At 40.2% G+C, this 26,446-nt stretch overlaps 1 protein-coding gene across 1 annotated transcript in view; it reads right to left on the reverse strand.

The window, feature by feature from the left end:
* Positions 1-6,933: 6,933 nt before the first annotated feature.
* AGBL1 (ATP/GTP binding protein like 1) overlaps positions 6,934-26,446 on the reverse strand; it is a 582,976-nt gene continuing 563,463 nt past the window's right edge. The window contains exon 22 of the mRNA XM_032391919.1: positions 6,934-7,101. Within this exon, the coding sequence (XP_032247810.1) occupies positions 6,934-7,101 (168 nt within the window). The remainder of the gene's footprint in view (positions 7,102-26,446) is intronic.

Consider the following 26,446-nt stretch of genomic DNA (forward strand, 5'->3'; position numbering starts at 1 on the left):
AACAATATACACCAAGCCCAGATTTTACTCACTCACAAATACAGGCACAAACCTCCTCAATTCACAGTAAATAACATCAATATCTACGATAAAACAATATTTTAGATCATAGCCAAATACAGTTTCCTTTGATTTTCAAGGATGGATGAATATTAGAGAATCCACTAACATAATTTAAGACTTTATTAATTCACAGTAATAATCATTTTTCTAGATACCAAAAAAATTGATAAAATTCATCATCCAATCCTGATTTTTTAAATTAAAAAGCTAAAAAACTAATTTACAAAGAAGACATCGGACATTAATATCAAAACAATAGATGGGGTGCCCAGGTGGCTCAGTCAGTTAAGCGTCTGCCTTCAGCTCAGGTCATGATCTCAGAGTCCTGGGATCGAGCCCAGTGTCAGGCTCCCTGCTCAGTGGGGAGTCTGCTTCTCCCTCTCCAGCTGCCCCTCCCCCACCTCATGTTCTCTCATGCTCTCTCGCTCTCTCTCTCTGTCAGTAAATTTTAAAAAAAAACAAACAGACATTTTACTTAATGTTCAAATGCTTAGAGTCATTCCCATTTTGAAGTTAGGTTCACAGCAAGGACCTCCATAGAATCACCATCCTTATATAATGTTCTCAAAACTCTAGCCAAGATTATAAATAAGAATAAAAACTGAGTAAAGCTATGGGGTGCCTGGGTGGCTCAGTCGCTTAAGCATCTGCCTTCAGCTCAGGTCATGATCTCAGGGTCCTGGGATTAAGCCCCACATAGGGCTCCCTGCTCAGTTGGGAGCCTGCTTCTCCCTCTCCCTCTGCAATTCCTCCTGCTTGTACTCCCTCTCTCTGTCAAATAAATATAAAATCTTAAAAAAAAAAACCTGAATAAAGCTAATTATCAAAATTTATAAATGACACAACAACCTCTCTAGAAAAACAGAAAAATCCATGGAAACACTTTTAGGTATAACTACAGAGTTCAGTGAAATTATAAATAAATATATAAATTATCAGAATTTTCCTATATCACGATGACAGCCGCTTAGAAAAATATGGGGAAAAGACTTTTAAGAATAACAAGAAAATTTTAAATATTAAGATTAAAAGCTTATGATGATATATCTAGGAATTGCACAAAAGGGTACAAAAGGAACCCCTACAATACTTTCTTTGTGAACACTGAAGAAGATCTAGATAAGTGGAACAAAATATCAGATTTTGAAAAAGCAATATGGGCAAACAGTCAATAGACCAAAAAATCTATAATTTTAATGCAGTTTGAGTTAAAATCCCAGTGGTTTCATTTTTGGCAGTTAACAACTCATTATAGGGCTCATCAGTGAAAAAAACAAGGAAGGGAAAATAGCAAAGCACATTTTTAAAACAAATATTAATGAGGTGGTGCTTGTAACATTATATATTTAAGTTGCACAGCTACAATATTAAAAACTGAAGAGAATATAACATCAAAAAATATACCTAGGTACGTGCACATGTAAATATTGTAAATAAACTGACATTACTAATTGATGATGGAGGATGGATTATTTAGTAATTACTAGGGCAAATGGTGAACAATTTAGAAATACAAAATTATTTAATAGTAAAACCTGGAAAAGAAATTATAACATGTAAATAGGCTCATTATAAAAGCATCTACCTCAGTATAATAACATCAATTGACACACTTTTATAATGAATTATTATTTGGATAATTATTTGAATTATGAATTATTTGTTATTCGACTGAAGTAGGTAGGTTATCAGAGCTAAAACAGACAAAGAAAAAAACTGATACATATGTCCATGTAAAAACAAAAACTATCCAAAGTCAATAAACTACATAAAAAATGTGAAAGGTAAATGGGGAAGTATCTGCAATATCCATGACAAAGAGGTGTTGAACGTCTTTAACACAGAAATTTAAATTAGATTTAAATATAAATTTAAGAAAGTAAAAAACATGATGCTGAAAGGAATAAAGAACAAAATCCATGCCCAGGAAATTTATTTTAAAAAAGAAATTATATAGAAGCATTTTATCTATATCAGAAAAGATAACACTATAAATTGAAACCACACCCATTTTCACCTAAAAATGGCAAAGATTGTAATGCAAAAATAATGGGTGTGTCTAGAAGACATGTAGGAGAAAATCTAGTTGACCTTGGGTTTGGCGATAACTCTTTAGATATAACACCAAAGGCAGGATCCATGAAAGGAGTAACTGATGAGCTCAACTTCATTAAAATTAAAGATTTCTGCTCTGGGAAAGATACTGTGAAGAGAAGGAGAAGACAAGCCACAGACTGGGAGAAACTATCTGCAAAAGACACATCTGAGAAAGGACTGTTATCCAAAATATACAAAGAGCTCTTAAAATTCAACAATAAGAAAACAATCTGATTAAAAAATGGTCCAGTGACCTTAAAGATGCCTCACTAAAGAAGACAGACATATATCTGGTAAATAAGCATATGAAAAAAACGTTCCACAGGGTATGTCATCAGGAAAATGCAAATTAAAACAACGAGATGCCATTAGACACCTATAAGAATGACCAAAATCCAGAACACTGACAAAACCAAATGTTGGTGAGGATGTGGGGCAGTATGAACTCTCATTCATTGCTTCTGGGAATGCAAACTAATGCAGCCACTATGGAAGACAGTTTGGTGGTTTCTTACAAAATGAAACATGCCGTTGCCATACAATCCAGCAATCACACTCTTTGGTGTTTACCCAAAGGAGCTGAAAACTTCTGTCCACACAAAACCTGTATACGGATATTTATAGCAGCTTTATTCTTAATTGCTAAAACTCAGAGGCAGCCAAGATGTCCTTCAGTGGCTGAATGGATAAATAAACTGTGAATTATCCAGACAATGGAATAGTTTTCAGTGCTAAAAAGAAATCAGCTATCAAGTCACGAAAAGACATGGAGGAAATATAAATGCGTATTTCTAAAAGAAAGAAGCCAACCTGAAAAGGCTGCATACTGTATGGTTCCAATTATATGACTTTCTGTAAAAGGTAAAACTATGGACACAGCAAAAAGATCAGTGGCTGCCAGGGATTAGTGGGGAGGGAGGGATGAACAGGCAGAGTACAGAGGATTTTTAGGGCATTGAAACTACTCTGTATGAAACTATAATGATAGATACATGTCATTATACATTTGTCCAAACCCACAGAATATACAATAGCAAGAGTGAACCCTAAGGTAAACCATGGACTTTGGATGATAATGATGTGTCGATATCACTACATCGATTGTCACAAATGCACCACGCCGGTGAGGGATGTTGATAATAGGAGAGGCTGTGTATGTCTGGGGCAGGGTATAGGCCGGACATCTGTACTTTCCTCCCAATTTTACTGTGAAGCTAAAACTGCTCTTAGGAATAAAGTCTATTTTTAAAAAGATAAAACGTGTTTATAAAGTTACAGCAAAGCGCACTTTCATACCTTGTCATTAAAGGTATTACGTATTTGTTTATTCATAGGTGAAAAAATAATCTAATTTCACCAAAATGTTGACAGTGAGGTATTAAAGGCAGGGTGATTAAAGACAGGGATATGGCATCTTCATGTGTGCTTTCCAAAAGATAAGTTAATATAATTTAATGTATCCATTTCACATAATCCAAACTATCACATAATTCAGAAAGGCAAAACTATTTTTAAATAAAAATCAAGTATCTTTTAATTATTAAAATATAATTATGTTTTCTAAAGTCTAGGACACATTTTTATTTTTTCAGTCTTGCCTCATCAAACTAAAGAGAGAACTGGATGAACTTGTCCTGACGCTCAGGGTGGCCCAGGTTCATGCCCTGGGGACTACAGTTTGGGAGACTAAACCAGATACTGAGCTATCAACCAGCTACAGCTCAGAAGTTCTGAGCTCTCTCTGTTATTAATGGAGGGACATGCAGAGATAGGGGAGCTCAGCTGAGAAGAGCAAGAGGCAAGGGAGGGATACAAATGGAGAGGAGCAGGGGCTGACTGGGCAAAACTGTGAAATGACTTTGCAAAAGACCTGTCACAACGGATAAACGATGCCTCGGGAAGAAACAGCTTAGCATTCTTGCAGCGCGTGCACAATTATTTCCGGGGATAAGATCCGAGAAAAAAGAGGAAGGAAGAGGAGAGGAAGATGAAGAGTCGCCTTCACGAGTCTGCAGACATTTCTTAAATGAGCAACTGGGAAGAACAGAACTGAAAAAGACAAACCAAAACAAAGGGCGTCCGTACTATGCTACATTTAAGCTTCAGTCACTGGGCAAACATCCACTCTTTCTCTGCTCATGAAAAATGGTTAAGTTGCTCCGTAGATGTTGACTACACTCTAATTGTTTTTATGGTAAATGAGGCATGAAACCTATTGTCAAAAAACACGTTGTCCGCGGCACACAGCCATACTTTATCTTCCCACCACATCACTCCCCAGGGATGAACGCTTTCTATGGGGCTGGAGAGATTCAAAATACCATGTCCTCACGTTTCTTTAAAAACAGAGTTTTAGGTAAAAACCTGCCCTTTTCCTTCCCTAGTATTTCCTTCTGTGCAACTAAAAAAGAAGCCTCCTGAAGTCTATAACCTTGTTGTACAGAGCATGCCCAGGGAAAAGTCAGGTGGGGAGGAGAGGGGCAGACCCGTCCTCTTGAAAGCATATGGAAAGTAGTGTTGACGAACATTAGTTACACCCTTTGTATTACAGGAAGAACCCTGTTGCCAACTAAATCCCTAGGATTTACTCTGCTCTGCTGATTATTGTATCTCATGAATCAGAAACTAATCAAAGGGTACTCAAACAGCCTACTGCTGATTGCAAACCAATAGATTTTACTGTATTAAGTTCCCTTCTGCCATCCTTTAATGAATATACACTTATTGGCTGGCATATTTTCTCGGTCAAGATAGTTTCAAAGTGATTTTCCTCTCAGGCAGGCAGTTTTGGGGTCCTTTGGGCCGGAACCATATCCATTTTGGTCAACTGCCTCGATGAATAGAAAGGCGGATTAAGATACAAATGTTTGGGTGAAATAGGCAAATTCCATCCTGCCATTCACGCTCAAACTCCGTGCCTCTTAAATTGAATTCAACTCTATTTAAAACACGCACATGAATCACAGCCTATGCTTAGGGATCCTGCCCTTAAGAAGTTGCACCGGACTAAGGAGGGTCAGAGGTCATGGAGGATTTCAGGCTTCAGGACACATGGGCTGGTGGCGACTGAAAAATTAATAGTCGTTTATCCGTTGTGACAGGTCTTTTGCAAAGTCATTTGACAGTCAAAGAGTGTGGGGTGGCATGGAGGAGCGGGTAATACCACCTTCTATGATAACCCACATAGCAGCCATTGTATTTGGAGCTCGCCATCAAATTCTTTAGACTGGAATTAGAAGAGGCACTTCTTTGATAGATTTCTTCTTGTTCCAGTGTACAGGCAACTAATCCTCACTGCACTGGATCAAACAGACGGGCGCAATCAATTCAGGGAAAGCAAGCAATGCCAGGTCTGCTCAATTTTCCCTCAATGAGCAGCAGAGAAAAGGGTGGGGGGAAAGAAAGAAAGAAAGAAAGAAAATTCAGGCATGCCTGCACCCAACATAGCTTAGCAAAGGAAAAGATGACAAGACAAGTTGAAATATACATCCTGGCAGGTGGTAGCGCTTGCCGTCAGAGGGAAGAGGCTGAAACGCCACAGTGATGCCAAACGTGCCAAGCCTGGGGCACTGAGCGGTACTGAAGGCGTGGACAGCGGTAGTGATGATGTCAAAACAAAAGAAATCAGAGGCAGCGTCTCTAGGGAGGAAAGAGGTCCAGATTTACTTAGTTCTCCATGGTCTCTGATCTATAGCACAGTGTGATGAGCAAGTTAATTACTGCATTTAGGTAATTAAGTCTCAGAGAAACCAGTGCCTTCCAAAGCAAAATTAATTTACGCTGCTAGATCTTTCTAGGCTTGACTGGCCATTTGGTGGGAAGTCACACTGGAACCGCAGCCTAACAGTGGCAGGAGGAAAATTAATGAAAATAAAGCTAGAAATAAAATGGCCCCAGTATTAATGGCTTTCTCTCTGCCTTTGGACCTGAAGGGCATGATGAGATGCTTCCTGGTTAACCAGCAGGCACTTCCTCCCCCAACAGCTCAATGCTCCATCCATTCCCTGGCTCAGAGTATGGCCAATGACTTAGTCTTCTTTGACTCCTCTGACTTTTGTTGGTCCCTCTTCTCTCACATGGCCATTATATCTTTCTTTCTAGCCCCCTGAATCCATTTTGGTCAAGTCTAAAATATCTGTCTACAGTAAAGGGCATCAAAAGGGCTCATTTGGATAATGGTTCTCCCTCTCTTGACTCATTAATGATCCTCACACTTCTCAGAGATCTACCATTTCCCTGCGGTGGCTTTGAGTCAGGGTCTCCAGGCCACTGTATTAATCATCTTCAGGTGGTTCTTCTCATGTTCTGAGAAAGAACAGTGCTATTTAAGAATGGGGAGAGTAAAATATTTCTTGTCCCCAAGTTCCTAGATGTTGGCAATGAGATTGCCTTTTTTTGCTGAGGAGTGGCTCCAAAATGATGCCTGTACGCATATAAACACATTACTGGCAAGCATAAGCATAGGTGGATGCGGGTGTGTGTTGCTAAGCTGCATCTTCTCTACCATAAGCAAAATTTATTAATAATGCATGTTTATAAATACATGTAGCTTTGTATACACATTTATGTGTACGAGTAGGCAGCATCCTCCCTGTGTTCAGCAAGAAGTGAGGATGCCCCAGTTTGGCTCCAGCGCTGCCCCTACCTTCAGTTGGCGGCTCCTCCATATTTTCTCCTTGTCAACGACCTGTAGGACCACTTGGCTTTCATTTCGGAGATGTGCTCCAATCAGAACACCAAGGTCCAAATTTCCCTCACACCCCTGTGAGCGTCTTACCCCTGGAGGTGGTGGTCCAGGATCTCTTCATCAGCATTCAGGAGAGTTGCTGCCCAGGTCAGGAGCTGATGGCTGCAGCTTACAGACTTGAGTTCCAAGATGAGGAGACTCAAGCAGAACATGGCTCCCATCTCCTCCAGCTCACTGGTGCCAAACTGGAGACCCTGCCAGGTAAATAAAACCATTAGCAAAGACTATCTAATGGGAACAGAGTGATGACAATTTGAAATCAAGAGGAAGGACTCCTGGACACATGCCCCTCGTAGAAATTGAGAATTAATAGTATTTATCAGTCACTGTCTAATGTGCTTTGTTGGGTGCTTTCTGGATTGGTGGTTCTCAGTCTGCATTATGTGTCATTCAGGGTTTCCCAGAAGGAAAGACAGTAAAGAGTTGGCAGGGGTCCTGAAGGGCAGAGAGGTGCATGGGGTTCCAGGAGTCACTTCCCCGACTTCAACAAAACAGCAGTGCTTCCATCTGTATTTTTAAAAAGGGTCCCACTGTTGAAATAAAAGATTGTAAACGATTGTACTAAAAGATGCCCTTTCTCTTCCATAAATCTGTCAACCAGTGGACAAGAATGAGGGAGATCCTTCATATGCAAATACCAAAACTTAAGAACAACAAGACCAGCATTTATTTCATCTGTACTGTGACAGTACATGAGAGCAAAGACATGATATTTACTCTGTGCTATTATCCATGAAGTAACGTATAATAATTAACAATTTTATTGGGCATTTACGAGGTGCTAGATACTGTTCTGAGCCCATCCGCATGCATTTAACTCAATGAATACTTACCAAAGTCCTATGAGGTAGGTGTTGCTATTTCATCCATTAAATAGAGAAGGAGATTTAGACCTATGGAGCTGATAGTTTAGCCATGAGCTCACAGTGATTGAGTCTAGTAAGTGAATCGTGAGTTGACTCTTCAACAAAACGCTATACAAAGACTAGGAAGAACTCCATTACGTGATGAAGTACAAAGTGCATGGTTTTTGAAATTAGATAGGAATTGGGTTTGAATCCTGACTTCATCATTTTCTGACTGCGTGATCTTGGACTTAATTAACTCTATTAGCCCTGATATTCTCATCTGAAAAATGAGATCATAATGCTTCCCTCCACATACTTAGGCATGTAGTGATATTCCAGGGTCCACAAAATGCTCGTCAATATCAGCTCAATTTCTCCTTCCTTATTCCTAGTAAATATGTTCAATATGACAGAATTCAATGTGGTCCTCAGTTCTTTATGTTTATAAATACATTTCATTTCAATGAAAAAGTATCAATAGTTAAATATTATTTTTAAATAGATTTTCATATCCAAATAGCAGGGAACAGAGATGTGATAGTGAAAATTCAAAAAGATTGGTCATAAGCATCACAAGGGAAAACAAAATTCCAAACTCGGAAATCATCAGCCTCACAAAAGAATTTCTAGGTAAAAGGATAAAGGAAAGTAGAAAGTCTATTTCAGCTGTTTGAAAATTTGATTTGCTGCATGTTTGGACACCTGTTTTCCTAAAGAAAGGAGACACTGCTTCAGAGTTAAGGGAAGTCTGCTCCTCTATAAACAGCAGCAGTGGGAGGGGAAGACAGATGTTTAACAAGTTATTTTTCTTAAGTCAATAGGAAAGATCACTGTTTAAAGAGAGAGAAAAATCTCAGTCTCTTCCCATGAGCGAAAGTTCTAAGGCCCGGTTCTTCCCCCTGCACTCTGTTTTCCTGGCTGCTTTTCTTCATTCTAGAATGGCCAGCTGTGTGGGGAGTTATGAAGCAAAGGCCATGCCCTCCTCCTTAATCAGCCACCTTGCTGGTGGCAAGAAAGAGTAAACAATAATATGAACCAAATCCGGCCCCTCAAGGCAGGTGGGATGCCTGATACATATGTGTAACCCCAACATCTGGCAGAGCACACAACAGGTCAAAAGAAGGACAAGTCCTTGGACAAATCTCATTGCATGAGCCATAGTGATAGGTCAGGGGCAACACCACTGCATAGGTCAACTTCCGTAAACAACAGCCAAAATGATAGCATTTTTATAATACAAAAATATTTCCATATCCCAAATATTGGTCCATTTATTTCAAGCTATGGTTGGTATCCTAAAAAAAAGACTTGTCGAGAAGCCCTTGATTAAAGGGACTTGTACCATTTGTTGGCTGTGGGGTCTTGAGCAAATCACTTATTCCATTTTGCTCTCCCTTATGAATCTCTCTTTACTACTCTACTCTTTTTACTTTCACACAATATCCAAGATATTTATTTATATGGATAGTCTCCTCTCACCTCCATACCCAGTCTGGAAATGAAATCCTCGAAGGCAAGGACTGAGTAGTAATTGCCTTTTTACATCCCTGGCAGGGAGCCAATAGCCTATTACATAGCTTATCCTCAATATCATGAGAAATGGATGAGCAATGGCTCTACATGGATGGATATGGAGAGGCATGAATGTATTATCTCTTGGATACATATCATATTTGTCAACTGGAACTTCACATCTTTGGGTGGCAAGTATATGAATGCCTTTAATTATGTTCTGCCACTGTCAAATGTCATGAAGATTTAAATACTTTATTTCATTTTTCCTTCAGAAGACACATTCACATCTCTGGATATGATCCAGAAAACAGGTAGACAAAATTTAGAAAGCCTGATATCTACTTGGGTCAGTTATCATGCGTTTACAGTAACAAGTTTATAAATAAAGCTGGCTTTGGGCTAGTTTAAAAGTGAGTCTTAATTAAAATAGAGACCCAACTCTCCTCTCTTCCCAGCTTGTATGTGTTAATTAGGATTTTTGTCCCCATAGCCAGTAACAGAAAGACTGACTATAGTAGCTTGAACACAAATGGAGTTTTATTTTTCATAATAAAAATCATAATAAGTTGGGGGTAGAAAGTTCATGGCATTATTTCAGTGTCCTGAGAAAATCAGGACTACCGTTATCTGTCATTCTCCCGATTTTCTCATGATTGCAAGGTGGCTGCTGTAGGTCCAGCCAGCACATCATTCAAAGAAGGAGAAAGAGAAAATGGGGAAAGGAGGCAAGCATACTCTTGCTTATATTTTATTGGCCAGAGCTGTGTAATAGAGCTGACTCCAGCTTTAAAATGGTCTGGTAACTGAATATTTTAGCTTGTTCAACCACTTTAAAAGAGACAGGAAAGAGAGAACGGTGTTAGAAATGAGTGTTAGGTGAGCCAGATAGTTGATTCACATGTACATTTGACTCCGAAATTGGCTACTACCCTCATCATCACACAATTTTTAAATATCATAGCTATGGGGGCGCCTGGGTGGCTTAGTTGGTTAAGCGACTGCCTTCGGCTCAGGTCATGATCCTGGAGTCCCTGGATCGAGTCCCGCATCGAGCTCCCTGCTCAGCAAGGAGCCTGCTTCTCCCTCTAACTCTCCCCCTGTCATGTACTCTCTCTCTCTCTCATTCTCACTCTCTCAAATAAATAAATCTTTAAGAAAAAAAAATATCATAGCTATGGGAAGAATATTTGTGTTAATACAGAAAATTACATATTGGTAAGGTAAACATAGGTTCCACAAGCAATGTTTAAAAACTATAAATACTGATAATTGGTGAGCAAAAGGAGAAAAGCAATTAATAACCAAGTGTTATTATTTATATTTTATTATTTAAATAAAAATGCCTCTTACACCCAGCAAATGGATAGAAATATATTCAAATTTATAATACATAGTGCTGACTCTTATGATAAAAGCTGGTACGTAACAAAATGCAATGACATTTGACATGGTAATATCACTTCTGAAAACTTTTCCTGAGGGACTGATTCAAAATAAAAGTGAAGCTACATGCATAAAATATATATTATGTCAAAGTTATATATAATAATCAAAATTTGAAGGAAATAAAACACTAAATATCTAGTAAGGAAGAAATGACTAAGGAAATTATGATGGAATAAATTTGATGAGTTAAAATAAGGCCATTAAAACAATAATTATAACAGCCATTTAACAATATGGAAAATGCTTATGATTTAATGATAGTGGGGAAAAAAGCAAAATACAAAGCATGTAATGATGTGATTTCTGGTGATGATTTGGCAATGAAGGCAGAGGTGGCCCCCCCAATACCACATACACCCTTTCAGACATTATTGCTGTGATTTGCCAATAAAATAATTTGGAGGAGAGATGTTCTCAAGAGAACATCTGCATACCAGAAACTGTTTAAAAAGTTGTAGCATCCTAATAAATGAGGAGACTTCCCTTCCACAGGTTGCAAGATCTTTTCTGTTTCCTTTATATTCTGAAGTACATTTAGATTTATTTTTATTTCTTTTACGTGTAATTTATTGACACTACAGATTGGTGTCTCTCATCAGTTTTAGACAAATGTAAGCCCCCCATCTCTCTGGGTGTTGCCTTTCCCCCATTCCCCACCAAAGAAAGCAAAGATAAGCCTAACACTCCTATTAAACTTATTTATTTTTACTCTGTTCTCCATATCTCTTACCTTTACTTTCATATTTTTTTATTTCTATCACTGTAATAAATTCTGAATATCTTTTCATATCAATGTTCCATTTTAATAATTTGCTCTCCAGCTTTACTGAATCTGCTCTTTGACTCATTCATCTCAAAAACTGTCTCTGGAACACTATAAACATGGTTATTTTGTATTCTCCCCCTGATTACTGCCGTATCAGTAGTCTTTGTGGACATCCATCATTTGTCTGACTTCCTGTTCAATGTCAATACTGTAGGCTTGCCTGCTCAAATACTTTATGATCTTTTGAGATTCTAAATTCACATTTTTTTGAACTTGAAGAAAGTCTCTGTGGATTGGTTTCAAGGCTCTTTGCTCCAGAGAGGACTTGTATTTTCTTCCCCTAGGTACTTGAGGACGACCCACCAGGGACCACTAGAGGCTGAAGCCTTGACTTGAAGCCTTTAGGGCCATAGCAGACATTTAAATTTTGACCCCAAACCTGCTTAAAGGAGGATTTGTGTTTAGAAATTATGAATGAGGACTTTTCCTTTTTTGTCTGCTATACCCAAAGCCATGGCTAAGACAGTCAAGCATCCTCACTTTCTCCCTTCACACATTGTGACATCACTGATTCAGTGACAAGTCGTCATCTTTGGAGGTCCTGCCTTTATATGGTGGTCTTCAGTTGGTCCTCAAATTTTGCATGGGCCTCTGTTTCCAGCCCCAAACCCAAGTTATAGGTGGATACTAATCAGTATCCTATAGATCCAAAGATGTACAACGACTTCTGGAAAAGCCAATCTCTTTTTATAAAATTGGACATCATTGAATACCCTCTAAAGCATACACAGAGGGAAAAACGTTACACCTATGTACAAATACTGCAGTTAAAAGGATGGCACTCTGAAACACCAAACAAATGTCTTTTTTATGAAAAAGATTTACTGCCAGAAATGAGAAAAATCTGAGAAATTTCTTGTTTATATTCTCATAAAGGATCAAAAATAGATTGCATTGGTAAAAGTACAGCGAAAGATAGGACAGGAGCTCAGAAGTAACTATACTATTGAGATGGAAAATATAATTTCTGAATTAAAAACCAAATGGAAAGAGTTAACAGACTGTTCAATGAAGAAAATAAAATCCATTATGCAGCAGACAACCTCAAGAAATTTTCCAATATCTCAAGGAAAAAAAAGAGGTTAAAATAATGACAAATATGTATATATATATATATATATATTTTAAATATATACTAAAGAGTAGTATATTTAATATTTAATATTTACTAAGAGAGTAGATCTTAAAAGTTCCCCTCACAAGAAAAAATTTGTAAATATGTGTGGTGGTGGATAATATTCATACATATATATATATATATATATATATGTATGAATATGCAGTTTAGAGAAGATTAAGGAAAAGTGATCTACTCCCCTTTGGAATTTAATTTCAGACTCAGACAAGTTTGGTAATCACCACAGAAGCCAAGAAAAAGAAAAAAGAGGGGAAAGAGGATGAGGAAAAGGAAGGGAAACTATTTTGTATTACAAAAAAAAATGGGGCGCCTGGGTGGCTCAGTTGGTTAAGCATCTGCCTTTGGCTCAGTTCCTGATCCTGGGGTCCTGGGGTCAAGTCCCACTTCAGGCTCTCTGCTCAGCAGCCCCTTCGCCCACTTGCACTCTCACTCTCTCTCTAATAAATAAATAAAATCTTTAAAAAAATCAGAGTCTGCAGATCAAACATATTCACCAAATATATGAGATATAATTAATAAAAAGAAACAAAAAAAGCATTGGGAACCCTATAAATAATCAAAACCAAATAACCTAAAATTTACTCACACTGTTAAATATCAAAGACAATGAAGCAACATGCACAGAATTGAGGAAAAAAAATTGTGCCTCAAGAATGTTGTTTATGTGTGAGGGCTTCAAGGAGATAAACCCCAAAGAAGAGAAGGCATTAAACGCAAACCACACATAGATAAGAAAAAGTGTCATAACGCCTTTTAAAATATTATTTATAATATCCAACACATGGAAACAACCTAAGTGTCCACCAATGGATGAATGGATAAAGAAGATGTGTGTGTGTGTGTGTGTGTGTGTGTGAGTGTGTGTGTGTGTCTGTGTGTGTTGTGGAATATCACACAGCTATAAAAAGGAAGGACATCCTGCCATCTGTGACAACATGGATGGACCTGAAGGGCATCATGATAAGTGAAATAAGTCAGGCAGAGAGAGATAAATACCATATTTTCTCACTTATATGTGGAATCTAAAAAAAAAAAAAAAAAAAAAAAAAGATGAACTCACAGATACAGAGAAGAGATGGACGATTGTTAGAGGTGAGGGGTGGGGGTCGGAAAAAGGTACAAACTTCTAGTTATAAAATAAGTAAGTCATGTAATGTAAGCATGGCAACTATAGTTAATATACTGTATTGTTTATTTGAAAGTTACTAAGAGGGGCACCTGGGTGGCTCAGTCGTTAAGCATCTGCCTTTGGCTCGGGTTATGGTCCCGGGGTCCTGGGATCGGGTCCCACACTGGGCTTCCTGCTCGTGTGGGGAGTCTGTTTCTCCCTCTCCCACTCCCCACTTGTGTTCCCTCTCTCGCTGTCTCTCTCAATGTCAAATAAATAAATAAAATCTTTAAAAAAAAAAAAAGTTACTAAGAGAGTAGATCTTAAAAGTTCCCCTCATGGGGTGCCTGGGTGACTCAGTTGGTTAAGCGTCTGCCTCCAGCTCAGGGCGTGATCTGGGGGTCCTGAGATCGAGCCCTGCATCAGGCTCCCTGCTGAGCTGGGAGCCTGCTTCTCCCTCTCCCACTCCCCCTGCCTGCACTCTCTCTTTCTGTGTCAAATAAATAAATAAAATCTTTTTAAAAAGTTAAAGATTTACAAGAAATACCTCACAAGAAAAAAAAAATGTGTAACTATGTGTGGTGATGGATGCTACCAAGACTTACTGTGATCATTTCACAATATATACAACATATATGGAATCACTGTGTTGTACATCTGAAACTAATATAATGCTATCTGCCGATTATATCTACATATATCTACATAAATCTACATATAATACATATATCCACATATAGAGATAACCCAATTAAAGAAAACGTTGTTTGTGCTCAGAAACAGGAATATATAAAAATAATTATGCAGCATGATCTAGAGAGTATTTTTCTAAGAATGGCATGGGGATGATGTCATTAGGAAATCTACTAACATAAATGTTAGTACATAAAGAGATCAAAAGGCAGAAGAGTAAAAAAACCAAGAACTTCTGGATGGATGCATCCATTTCCAATACAAGTCTTAGTGTATGAGCTCTTTCTAGACCTGAGGGGGCACCATGGCGGGGTGGGTGTAAAACAGGCCATCAGGTACTGCCACTTGCTAACTGTATGGTTTTGGGGAAGTCATCTGACCTATTAGTGTCTAGATTTTCCCATCTGGGTTATGGGGAAAAAAATAATAATACTTATCTCATGGAGCTGCTGAGATAATTCAGTGAGTTTGTATATATAAAATTTTACATCGTCACTTGGCCCATTGCAGATTATACAAGTATTTATTATTACCACTAACAATAGCAAGTGCTTAGATAAACCAATATTCCAAGCCATACTTGACATACACAGTCCTTATGAAAACTATGACTAAAACTATGGCCTGCTCTCACTACTGTTATTTATTATTTCTTGACAAGTTCCAAAAATTCAATAAGAAAAAATGACTCACACATATTAGAAAGGAAGGAATCACATTATCATTATTTGAAGACTGATTATGTACTAAAACAAACCAAAGGAATCAACTGAACAGAAAATCTATTAGATATAAGGCAAGAATCGAGTAAGTAGACAGGTTACAAATTAAATATCCAAAAATGGGGGGGGGGGGGCGGAGCAAGATGGCGGAGGAGTAGGAGACCTGGATTTCGTCTCTTCTCAGGAGTTCAGCTGGATAGGGATCAAACCATTCTGAACACCTACAAACTCAACAGGAGATCGAAGAAAAGAATAGCAACAACTCTCTGAACAGAAAAGCGACCACTTTCTGGAAGGTAGGACGTACGGAGAAGTGAATCCGAGGTGATATTCAAGAGGATAGACGGCGGGGGAGGGGCCTCCGTCGGCCGCTTCTGGCAAGTGATAGAGCCACGGAGCACAAAATTGGAACTTTTAAAAGTCTGCTCCACTGACGGACGTTGCTCCGGTGGCTAAGCGGGGGGTGGAACCCTCGTGAGACAGTGTGGTCTCAGGACCCTCGGGGTCACAGAAAGACCGGGGGTGCCTGAGTGCGGCAGAGCTCCCAGGAATCGGAGCGGGGAAGCCGGCTGCAGAGACGGAGCCCAGGCGCGGACTCTCAGCTCGGTGTTGTCATAAACCGTGATCCGCGACACAGTCGGGCCACTGCTCCTCCAGCAGGGACCCAACAAGCGGCAGATCCGGGGAGACTCACCTTCCTCCCCCGGGAGGAGCAGCACGGGAGCACACCGCAGGGATCTGCTGGGTTTGGAGACTCCACACCGAGTCAGGTGCCAGAGATAGAAATGCTCCGTCACAGGCCAGGTGAGTACGGAGTGCGGCCAGAGACCAGGGAGACAGGAGTGACTGACTGCTTTTCTCTGGGGGCGCACTGAGGAGTGGGGGCCCTGAGTTCTCGGCTCCTCCGGGGCGGAGATTGGGAGGCCGCCATTTTCACTTTCGTCCTCCAAAGCCGTTCAGAAAGCTTGCAGGGAACAAAAGCTCCCAAGAGCAAACCCGAGCAGATTACTTAGCCCAGACCGGGCAAAGGCGGGGCAATTCCGCCTCCGGCAAAGACATTTGGGAACCACGGCAACAGGCCCCTCCCCCAGAAGATGAGCGAGAACAGCCAGCCAAGACCAAGTTTACCCATCAATGAGAACAGCAGAACTCCAGCACTAGTGGAATACAGCACATAGAATTCATGGCTTTTTTCCCCATGATGCTTTAGTCTTTCAAAGTTAATTTTTTTAATTTTCTTTATTTTTTTCTATTTTTTTTTTTTGGAAATTTTCTTCCCTTTTTCAACCAACATCTTATGAATTCCTTTTTTTTTAAATCTTTTTTAATTTTCATTTTTACACTCATATTCTATCCCGTCATTGTAGTTAACCTTATCTTTTGTGTATATGTTTTTCTCGCTTTAAAATTTTGGGATACAGTTTCTTCTAACAGACCAAAATATACCCTAAATCTAGTATATAGTTTTGTTCTAGTCTCCTGCCTGATCACATTCTCTCCTTTTTTTGTAAATTTTTTTCTTTCTTTTTTCAACCAACTTCTTATCAATTCCTTTTTTAAAATTTTTTAATTTTCATCTTTACACTCATATTCCATCCCTTCATCATATTTACCCTTATTTTTGTATATATGTAAATTTTTCTTTCTTTAAAATTTTGGGAGGCAGTTTCTTCTAACAGACCAAAATACACCCAAAATCTAGTGTGTGGCTCTGTTCTATTCACCAGCCTGATCATATTCTTTTTTTTTTTTTCCTTTCTTTCCTCCCCCCTGGTTTTCAGGTCTCTTCTGATTGATTTAGTGTATATTTTTCTGGGGGCATTGTTACCCTTTTAGCATTTTGTTCTCTTGTTCATCTGTTCTTCTCTGGACAAAATGACAGAGAAGACATATTGGAAGTCCTAGCCACAGCAATCAGACAACAAAAAGAAATCAAAGGCATCCGAATCAGCAAAGAAGAAGTCAAACTCTCACTCTTTGCAGATGATATGATACTTTATGTGGAAAACCCAAAAGACTCCACCCCAAAACTGCTAGAATTCATACAGGAATTCAGTAAAGTGGCAGGATATAAAATCAATGCACAGAAGTCAGTGGCATTCCTATACACCAACAACAAGACAGAAGAAAGAGAAATTAAGGAGTCGATCCCATTTACAATTGCACCCAAAACCATAAGATACCTAGGCATAAATCTAACCAAAGAGGCAAAGGATCTATACTCAGAAAACTATAAAATACTCATGAAAGAAATTGAGGAAGACACAAAGAAATGGAAAAACGTTCCATGCTCATGCATTGGAAGAACAAATATTGTGAAGATGTCAATGCTACCTAGAGCAATCTACACATTCAATGCAATCCCCATCCAAATACCATCCACTTTTTTCAAAGAAATGGAACAAATAATCCTAAAATTTGTATGGAACCAGAAAAGACCCCGAATAGCCAGAGGAATGTTGAAAAAGAAAAGCAAAGCTGGCGGCATCACAATTCCGGACTTCCAGCTCTTTTACAAAGCTGTCATCATCAAGACAGTATGGTACTGGCACAAAAACAGACACATAGATCAATGGAACAGAACAGAGAGCCCAGAAATGGACCCTCAACTCTATGGTCAACTCATCTTTGACAAAGCAGGAAAGAATGTCCAATGGAAAAAAGACAGTCTCTTCAACAAATGGTGTTGGGAAAATTGGACAGCCACGTGCAGAAGAATGAAACTGGACCATTTCCTTACACCACACACAAAAATAGACTCCAAATGGTTGAAAGACCTCAATGTGAGACAGGAGTCCATCAAAATCCTAGAGGAGAACACAGGCAGCAACCTCTTTGACCTCAGCCACAGCAACTTCTTCCTAGAAACATCACCAAAGGCAAGGGAAGCAAGGGCAAAAATAAACTATTGGGACTTCATCAAGATAAAAAGCTTTTGCAAAGCAAAGGAAACAGTCAACAAAACCAAAGACAACCGACAGAATGGGAGAAGATACTTGCAAATGACATATCAGATAAAGGGCTAGTATCCAAAATCTATAAAGAACTTATCAAACTCAACACCCAAAGAACAAAGAATCCAATCAAGAAATGGGCAGAAGACATGAACAGACATTTTTCCAAAGAAGACATCCAAATGGCCAACAGACACATGAAAAAGAGCTCAATATCGCTTGGCATCAGGGAAATCCAAATCAAAACCTCAATGAGATACCACCTCACACCAGTCAGAATGGCTAAAATGAACAAGTCAGGAAATGGCAGATGTTGGCAGGGCTGCGGAGAAAGGGGAACCCTCCTACACTGTTGGTGGGAATGCAAGCTGGTGCAGCCACTCTGGAAAACAGTATGGAGGTTCCTCAAAAAGTTGAAAATAGAGCTACCATATGATCCAGCAATTGCACTACTGGGTATTTACCCCAAAGATACAAAAGTAGGGATCCGAAAGGGTACGTGCACCCCGATGTTTATAGCAGCAATGTCCACAATAGCCAAACTGTGGAAAGAGCCAAGATGTCCATCGACAGATGAATGGATAAAGAAAAGGTGATATATATACACAATGGAATATTATGCAGCCATCAAAAGGAATGAGATCTTGCCATTTGCAACGACGTGGATGGAACTGGAGGGTATTACACTGAGCGAAATAAGTCAAACAGAGAAAGACATGTATCATATGACCTCACTGATATGAGGAATTCTTAATCTCAGGAAACAAACTGAGGGTTGCTGGAGTTGGGGGTGGGGTGGGAGGGATGGGGTGACTGGGTGATAGACACTGGGGAGGGTATGTGCTCTGGTAAGCGCTGTGAATTGTGCAAGACTGTTGAATCTCAGATCTGTACCTCTGAAACAAATAATGCAGTATATGTTAAGAAAAAAAAAAAAAGAAGAAGAATGTGGCAGGAGGGGAAGAATGAAGGGGGGGAAATCGGAGGGGGAGAAGAACCATGAGAGATGATGGACTCTGAAAAACAAACTGAGGGTTCTAGAGGGGAGGGGGGTGGGAGGATGGGTTAGCCTGGTGATGGGTATGGAGGAGGGCACGTTCTGCATGGAGCACTGGGTGTTATGCACAAACAATGAATCATGGAACACTACATCTAAAACTAATGATGTAATGTATGGGGATTAACATAACAATAAAAAAATAAAAGTACCCAAGAATAATTTTGGAATGAAGAGTTAAAAAAAAAAATAACAATGGGAAGATCTTATACATTTACAATAATTCAATGCTACAGTATTAATGCAAGATGTGGCAAGACATGGCAGATCAAGAGAAAAATAAGGAGAACGCCAAAGCCTGTGGAATGTATACAGGTTTGCATACAATTAAGGTGCCTTTCAAGTCACCAGCAAATGAATTGTGATGGGGATAAAACAAAAATGACTGGTTAATATTCCAGGTGAAAATCTTACCACAAACACAAAATTATTCCATTTTGATGAAAGGATTAAATGTTAAAAAACATGAATGATTAGAGGAGGAATAAAACATATATTCAAATGTTCTATCATCTCCAGACCAGGAGAAGATCTTCCAATGCATATCCTCAAAGAAGAAACCATAAAGGAAAGTAGTAATGATTGAATAAATAAAATTTAAATATATCTGGATAGCCTGAAGTATCACAAACCATGCTAAAAAATAAATAAATAACAAAATAAATGTAATTGTAATAAAGGAAAAAATAACATGAAGTAAAATACAAATTAATAGAACAATGAAATACCATAATTTGCTTTTCGATTCACATTTACCTCTCACTCCCCAAATCATCACGCTCTGCTGGTAAAGGGCTATAAACAGACATTATCATAGCCTGTTGCTGATGGAAGGTCTTATCACTGTGCTATTTCCAAAGGATAATTTGGAAATATATTTCAAAAGCCTTAAGAATGTTTACCTCTTGGAGCTAACAATTCAAATTCCAGAAATTTATCTTAAGAAAATAATCATATGTACTGTATGGTGACTAACATAATGTAATAAAAAAATTTTTTTAAATAATCATATGATGAGCTATAGAAAAAAATTCCTAAATGTGTGGCAGTATATTACTAGTCAAACTTGAGTGTATTCACATCATGGAATATTAAGATCATGGTGTGTTTTGAATAAGCAACACCATGGGGATATATTCATGGGATAGCACAGAAGTGCAGTGGGTTGACTAGAGTATAGCATATCCATTATGATCTCAATTTTATTTAAAATTGTTAAAATGATTGATGTGCACTAAAATATTCCCAGTGGTTAGAAATACATGGTGAGGGTGCATCTGTCCTTTGTTTTCCTTATTTTATTTTTAACCATGAAAAATACGTCATTGCTCTTGCCATTCATACTTCCTTAAGCAATGCTTGTAAGTCTGGAAATAGCAGTGTATCTGAATTAATACGTTATTTTAGATACTATGTGATTTTAAATTTATAAGTAAAATTAAATTCAAAATTCACTTTTCTATACTGTTAGTTAAATTAAATATTTCAATAAAATACTTTAAGTTAAATATTTAATAATAACAAAGGCAGAGGAATGCTGGTGGGGCATATTCAGTTTCTTGAGTACCTGGCTTCTTCCTTCACACGCCCCACCTGGCATCCTCTACGTCCCTCTTAATTTCTCTGGGTCACTGGGCCTGTGTCTATTTTCCTTTCAGGGTCAACAGCCTGCAATAAGAAATCTATTCCCTGGAAACATTCTCAGAATCTTTACAAAGCGTCAGCATGAGTTAGAGGCAGTGACTGGGAGTTTTAAGCAAGTTTGGAGAGGCTGGGAACAAATTAACTTTGGACATCCTCTACCTTGACATGCACCCAGCAGAGAAGTTAGAGCCAATCTAGCCCCGCCAGATCTGTGAAGTCCAACAGGCAGGCAGGGAGGCAAGCCAGAGGGCCGGCAGGGGGCTCCTCCACTCCCCTGCTTTACCAAACCCATCAAACGCACTCTAATGCTTTCACGCTGAGGACAGAATCCGTCACCAGGCATGTTGTCTCCGCCAAATGATGGGCTCTTCTGCACAAAGCCCCTTTGTGTCCATCCTTCCAGCCCAGGCTTCCTGACCCATTACTGACAACTGTTTCCCTAGTAACTGCAAAAAGGCCCTGCATTCACTGGAACAGCAGGCCTGAAGGTGTGGGCTGGACTTCAAATGTGTCCTTTATTTCAATGCCGGACCTTCCCTGCGTCTTTTATTGGTGAATCTGTGCTCAAGCCATGAATGACACAGCAGACCACGAAGCCCTCTGTGATTGCCTTCCCATGTCTTTCTGGACCATGCATATGAGGGTAAATATGAACAGAGCCTGTATCCTAGGCAGCCTGGAATTTGAGCAGAGAGAGCAATCGAAGCGAGCTTAACTCTATAATGCATAAACTGGCAATGCCTTACACAAGTTTGTGTAGCTAAGTACACTAGAACCAGGGTTACGATAACTGTTCCCCTGACACGAATCAAATGTCCATGTCAATACACAGGCTTTAAACTTCACATGTTTGTTAAATAAAAGCTTTTGGAGATTTAGAGGTCATGTTTTCTTATAGGTTATATGACCCTCTAAGTCCTACCTTTTTAAATTGCCCATTCCCTTTCTTACCGGAAGGCTCACCCAATATGGCACCAGGGACATGCACAGGCCCAGCCTTGGGCAAAAGGAGGTTATGCCTTCCTCCACTATTGCCACCCACTGTCCCTCATCCTCATAGTCCCTGGCCCTTTGACCTGCAGCTCTGTCCCTGACTCCTGAAACCCACCCTAGGCCATCTTGTATGATGACTGCCAGGAGCAATCTCTCTACTCGTGGTCACTCTGGGGTTCCCTCAGACCTAATCTTAAACTTCCCTTCTTGTGCCACAGACTGGGGAGAAAAGAGGGAAGGTCCTCCTGCCTTGGCCCATATGAGTCATGTACCACGTTTTATGAAACTCATCTGTAAAGGGCCATGACCCCCAAGAACAGATGCTGGTCATAGCAATGGAGCAGAGTTCTGCTCTGCCAGATTTTAATCCTTTAGTTTCTGAATCCTGACAAGGTACTGGGGGACAGGGCAGAGCAGTGAGGGAGGACAGGATAGTGACAGTGGGTTTGGGCAGTGGCTATGAGCCCACAGGCGTGGAAGTATTTTAATACACTAATAATCAGCATGGCCATACTGGGCTACCAACCCTAACCCTGACCCAGGCCTCCATGCTCTACACCAGCCTATCCAAGTGCAACCAGTCTCCTTGTCAGATGAGGGGATAAGACACAAACCAAACTATCCTCACGAAAGGGTGGGATGGCATTAAGGTGAAGGTGCAGCTCCCAGCTCTCCCATACATACGGTGGCTCCTCGGAGAGTAGTCCACCACACATGCCCTCACTGATCATGCTGGATGGCCAGCAGGTTTTGCAAGGTAAGAGCACTGTGATGATATCCAGGTCAGCACTTCTCGATGCATGATCTCCAGATTAGTGTTCGCCTGTTCACGAACACTTATCTGTGATCAAACAGGGAGCCTCAGCCCAAATGTGAGTCACTCATGTTTTTAAGCACATGTTTTAATTCAGCGGCTCTTGTCAAGGAAGGAAACACTGTGATTGCATCCCTTTGTATTCTGGTACCAGCTCCTTAGCTCTTCGCAGCAACAGAGGGATCAACAGCTCACGGCCCTGTTACTTTGTGCGGCAATACTTCATAACATAGTCCCCAGTAAGGCCTCTGCTTGGACTCGTACAAGGAGAATATTCTAGTAGTCAGCTCTCTGGAGTATGAATCTCTACTTTGCCACTTCCCACCCAAATGACCACGTTCAAGTTACACAACCTCACCACGCCCAATGTCTTCATCCTTAAAATGGGAAAATAGAACCTATCGCTTAAATGCTTTCGTGAAGATTAAATGAGATACAATGTGCACATGCCCTGTGTGGAAGTGCAGAGTACATGCTCCATCCTTGTGCATTTCAAGCACTTTTTCCCACATGCACTATTACACACAAGGGCACAGCAGAATCTGTACAGATTACAAATATACATACATATACATGTAAACGTATGCATGCATATATAAATATGCACTTAGTTTTGCTTGGTTTCCCTTCCCTTTCTTCCAACTTAAACCTCTATTTTCCTCCAATATAACCTGGTCAGATGGATGTGGATAAGACACAGAGGAGCAAAGTATGGACCTTGACATTCAAGGAAAGCTAGAGCTTTCATCCATCAATGGAAGTCAGGTTATCGAATGGGTGAGATAGGAGAATTATATTTCTAGTATATGACATTTTTATGTAAAGTAGAAGCTGAATTAAAGCAAGAAAATACCAAGCTTGAGCAGAAAAGAGAGAAATCATCCCAAAAGAAAGCTTCATTTGACGAATCAAGCAAGTTGGTCAAAGAGTGAGACGGAGCCATGTGACAGTCCAAGGGGACCAGAGTGACTTCCTGGGGAGCCGTGCACCCCAATGATATCTTAGGATCATCACCATTGCTACCACCATTTCCCAAAACTCTAGACCAGCTTGTCTGGGGACAGTTTGCTTGTTCCAGCCGCGAGATTTCTACCTAGGTTTCACCGGCCCATAGGGATCCATGAGTAGCTGAAAGTTGCCCTCAAATTGCATGTGCATTTATGTGTGGGATCTTCTAGGAGCGTCCTTGGCTTCATGAAGAATTATAGAGTTTTCTGAAGTTTGGCAAGTAGGCTCAGTCTCAGCAAATAATTATGAGAGTCTACTCTCCACTCTCTCATTTAATGGACATTTATTTAGCTCTCTGTACGTACATGACCCCGTGCTAGGCGTTGGGAAGGAAAAAGCATGGTCCCAATGTTCAAAGGGCCCTTCTGTGTCTGTCCCCTCCAGGAGACCACCTTCATTTCTATATCTCTGTATCTCACAGTGTATATGGCACAGGGTGTAATTTTGGAGTGCAGGGTGGGCATTTAGAGGACCATAGAAAGAGACAGAAGAAGACACCAGTCCTCATGGATCTTACCATCTATTAGGCAATACAGGACATACACTACAATGTGGATGTTCTGATGAAGAATAATGGCTCTGGCTTTAGCTGGACTTGGAAGCTTAAGGACCTGCAGACATATTTTGTTCAGCCATTTTCCGCGCTCCTGCATGGTGTTATCAAGGCGTAGCAATGTAAGCAGTTAAACACATACTGTTTTACACCTTCCTAACCCCTGCATTTATTTTATCTGCCTACCCTCTACAGGCATTCAAGTTCTGAGCATTTCTAGTCACTAACACTGCTCCTTTGATACTTTTGTTGTTTCCTTTCAAGATTCTCTTGACTGAATACTTTGGAGAGGGACAGAGAAGGAAGAAAACAAATACAAACAGAAAGAAGGGCTAAGATCCATTAGGGCGTGCAGATTTATGTGTGGCTAGGAGTTGAATATTATGATCCGAAAGATAGTATCTGACCAAAAGCAATATAACAACTTTATATCCAGTCGGCAAATGAGGCCTGACCAAATGCAGAGAAAAATCATCATTCAGGACTTAAAAGCAATGAGACTGCTGCATAAAATTTTCACATTGAGTTGATAAGTAAATTAAGAAATAATGATTAATTTTAAAGTGTTTGAACTAAAGGAATCAGTAAGAAACTTTTATTGACAGCACTGATTAATACAATTAACATTCAGGGGGAAAAGAAGATTGTGTCTGAATCCTTCTAAAACTTTGCTGTGTTTTTCAGCAAATCACGCCTACCAAATTGCAAATAGATTTGGGACATTGACATGTGAGACTGTATGCATAAATGTTGCATTTTAAAATACACATAAAGTGAAAATGCAAGGAGAAATGTGTTTCATAAATTTATTTAATAAAGTTATTTTTGCAGGCGCCTGGGTGGCTCAGTCGGTTAGGCGTCTACCTTTGGCTCAGGTCATGATCCTGGGGTCCTGGGATCAAGTCCTGCATCGGGCTCCCTGTGCAGTGGGGAGTCTGCTTCTGTCTCTCCCTCTGTCCTTCCCCCCTGCTCGTGCTCTCTCTCTCTCGCTCGCTCTTGTGCCCTCTCAAATATAAAATAAAATAAAATGAAATGAAAATTATTTTTGCTGTGTACGAAGCATTGACAGAATCCAGAGCTGCAAGTCTAGGCCCCAAACCGTGTGGCCTTGACTATTCCTCTCAGCCCAGATGCAAGCAGGAGGCCCCTGGTCCAGCGATACATTCAGATGAAAATGAAGAGGCTACTCTCCTTCTACCCTGCTCGCTGCCTAGAGTGGTCGGCTGACATTTTCTGCAGGGAACCCTCTCTTTCCTGTGCGTATAAGTCTAAACACCCCTGGCTCTGCTTCCCAGATAAAGGGAACATGCTAAATCCATATCAATCCAAGAGCGGCCGCACTGTGACTGCCAACCGCGTGCCTGTGGCTTGGTGATTCCCCAGGGTTTGCTTCTGTGGAGGGAGGCCTTCAGAATCCATGAGCAGAGAAGTAATAATAATAGTAATAAACACAGGAGCAGAGCTGAGCACAGTCAGGCTATAATCACTCTGGGAACAGAGCAAACAGTCCCACGGTCAGCCCGTGCCGCTTTGATACCCAAGTGCTCAGGGGAAACAGCTGGAAACTCCAGCAAGCAGGAGACGTATTAGCAGGCTGTGTTCACTTCAAAAGGGAAGAAATGTTTTATTTTTTAATGGAACTCTTTCCAATCAGTCCTGTCCTCTCCCTTCCTGCTTCCAGCCTCCTTCGGCTGTCTCGTTTCTTACAGGAGGGGGAGTGTTCAGGTTAGAGCCTGTTGTTGGCAGAAGAATGGGGATGTACTATCAGGGAGAGAGACTTAGAAGTTCAAGGTGCAGCGGCAGGTTGCAGAAGACAGGAACAGGCTGCTGAAGTCCCACAGAGGAGGCAGCTGATGCTGCCCAGGGAGGGAGAACCCAGGCCCTGGGCATGGGGCTGAAGATGCACCAGATGCACCTGCAGATCCAGATGGCAGCTCCTTGACCTTCAGATGCCTGGACTTCAGCAGGGTCTGATTTTAAGAAAACCAAAGGTCTCCCTGCTTCAAATCACCCCCTCTGCCAATCTGACAATGCTCAGATGCCTCTTATTAGTAACCCTCTAAAACAATATCCATGGATAAAATAGCACCAAGTCTTATATAGCTTATTAAATGTGTTACCACCACCTGGCCATTCACTGGAGGTTTGGGACTGGAAGAAATGAGACAGAGAACAGGTCAATTCTGGGGAAAGTATCAGGAATCTGGAAATTTCCAGGTT

The sequence above is a fragment of the Phoca vitulina genome, unplaced genomic scaffold (assembly GCF_004348235.1).
Source record: "Phoca vitulina isolate PV1807 unplaced genomic scaffold, GSC_HSeal_1.0 scaffold65, whole genome shotgun sequence".
Lineage (NCBI taxonomy): Eukaryota > Metazoa > Chordata > Mammalia > Carnivora > Phocidae > Phoca > Phoca vitulina.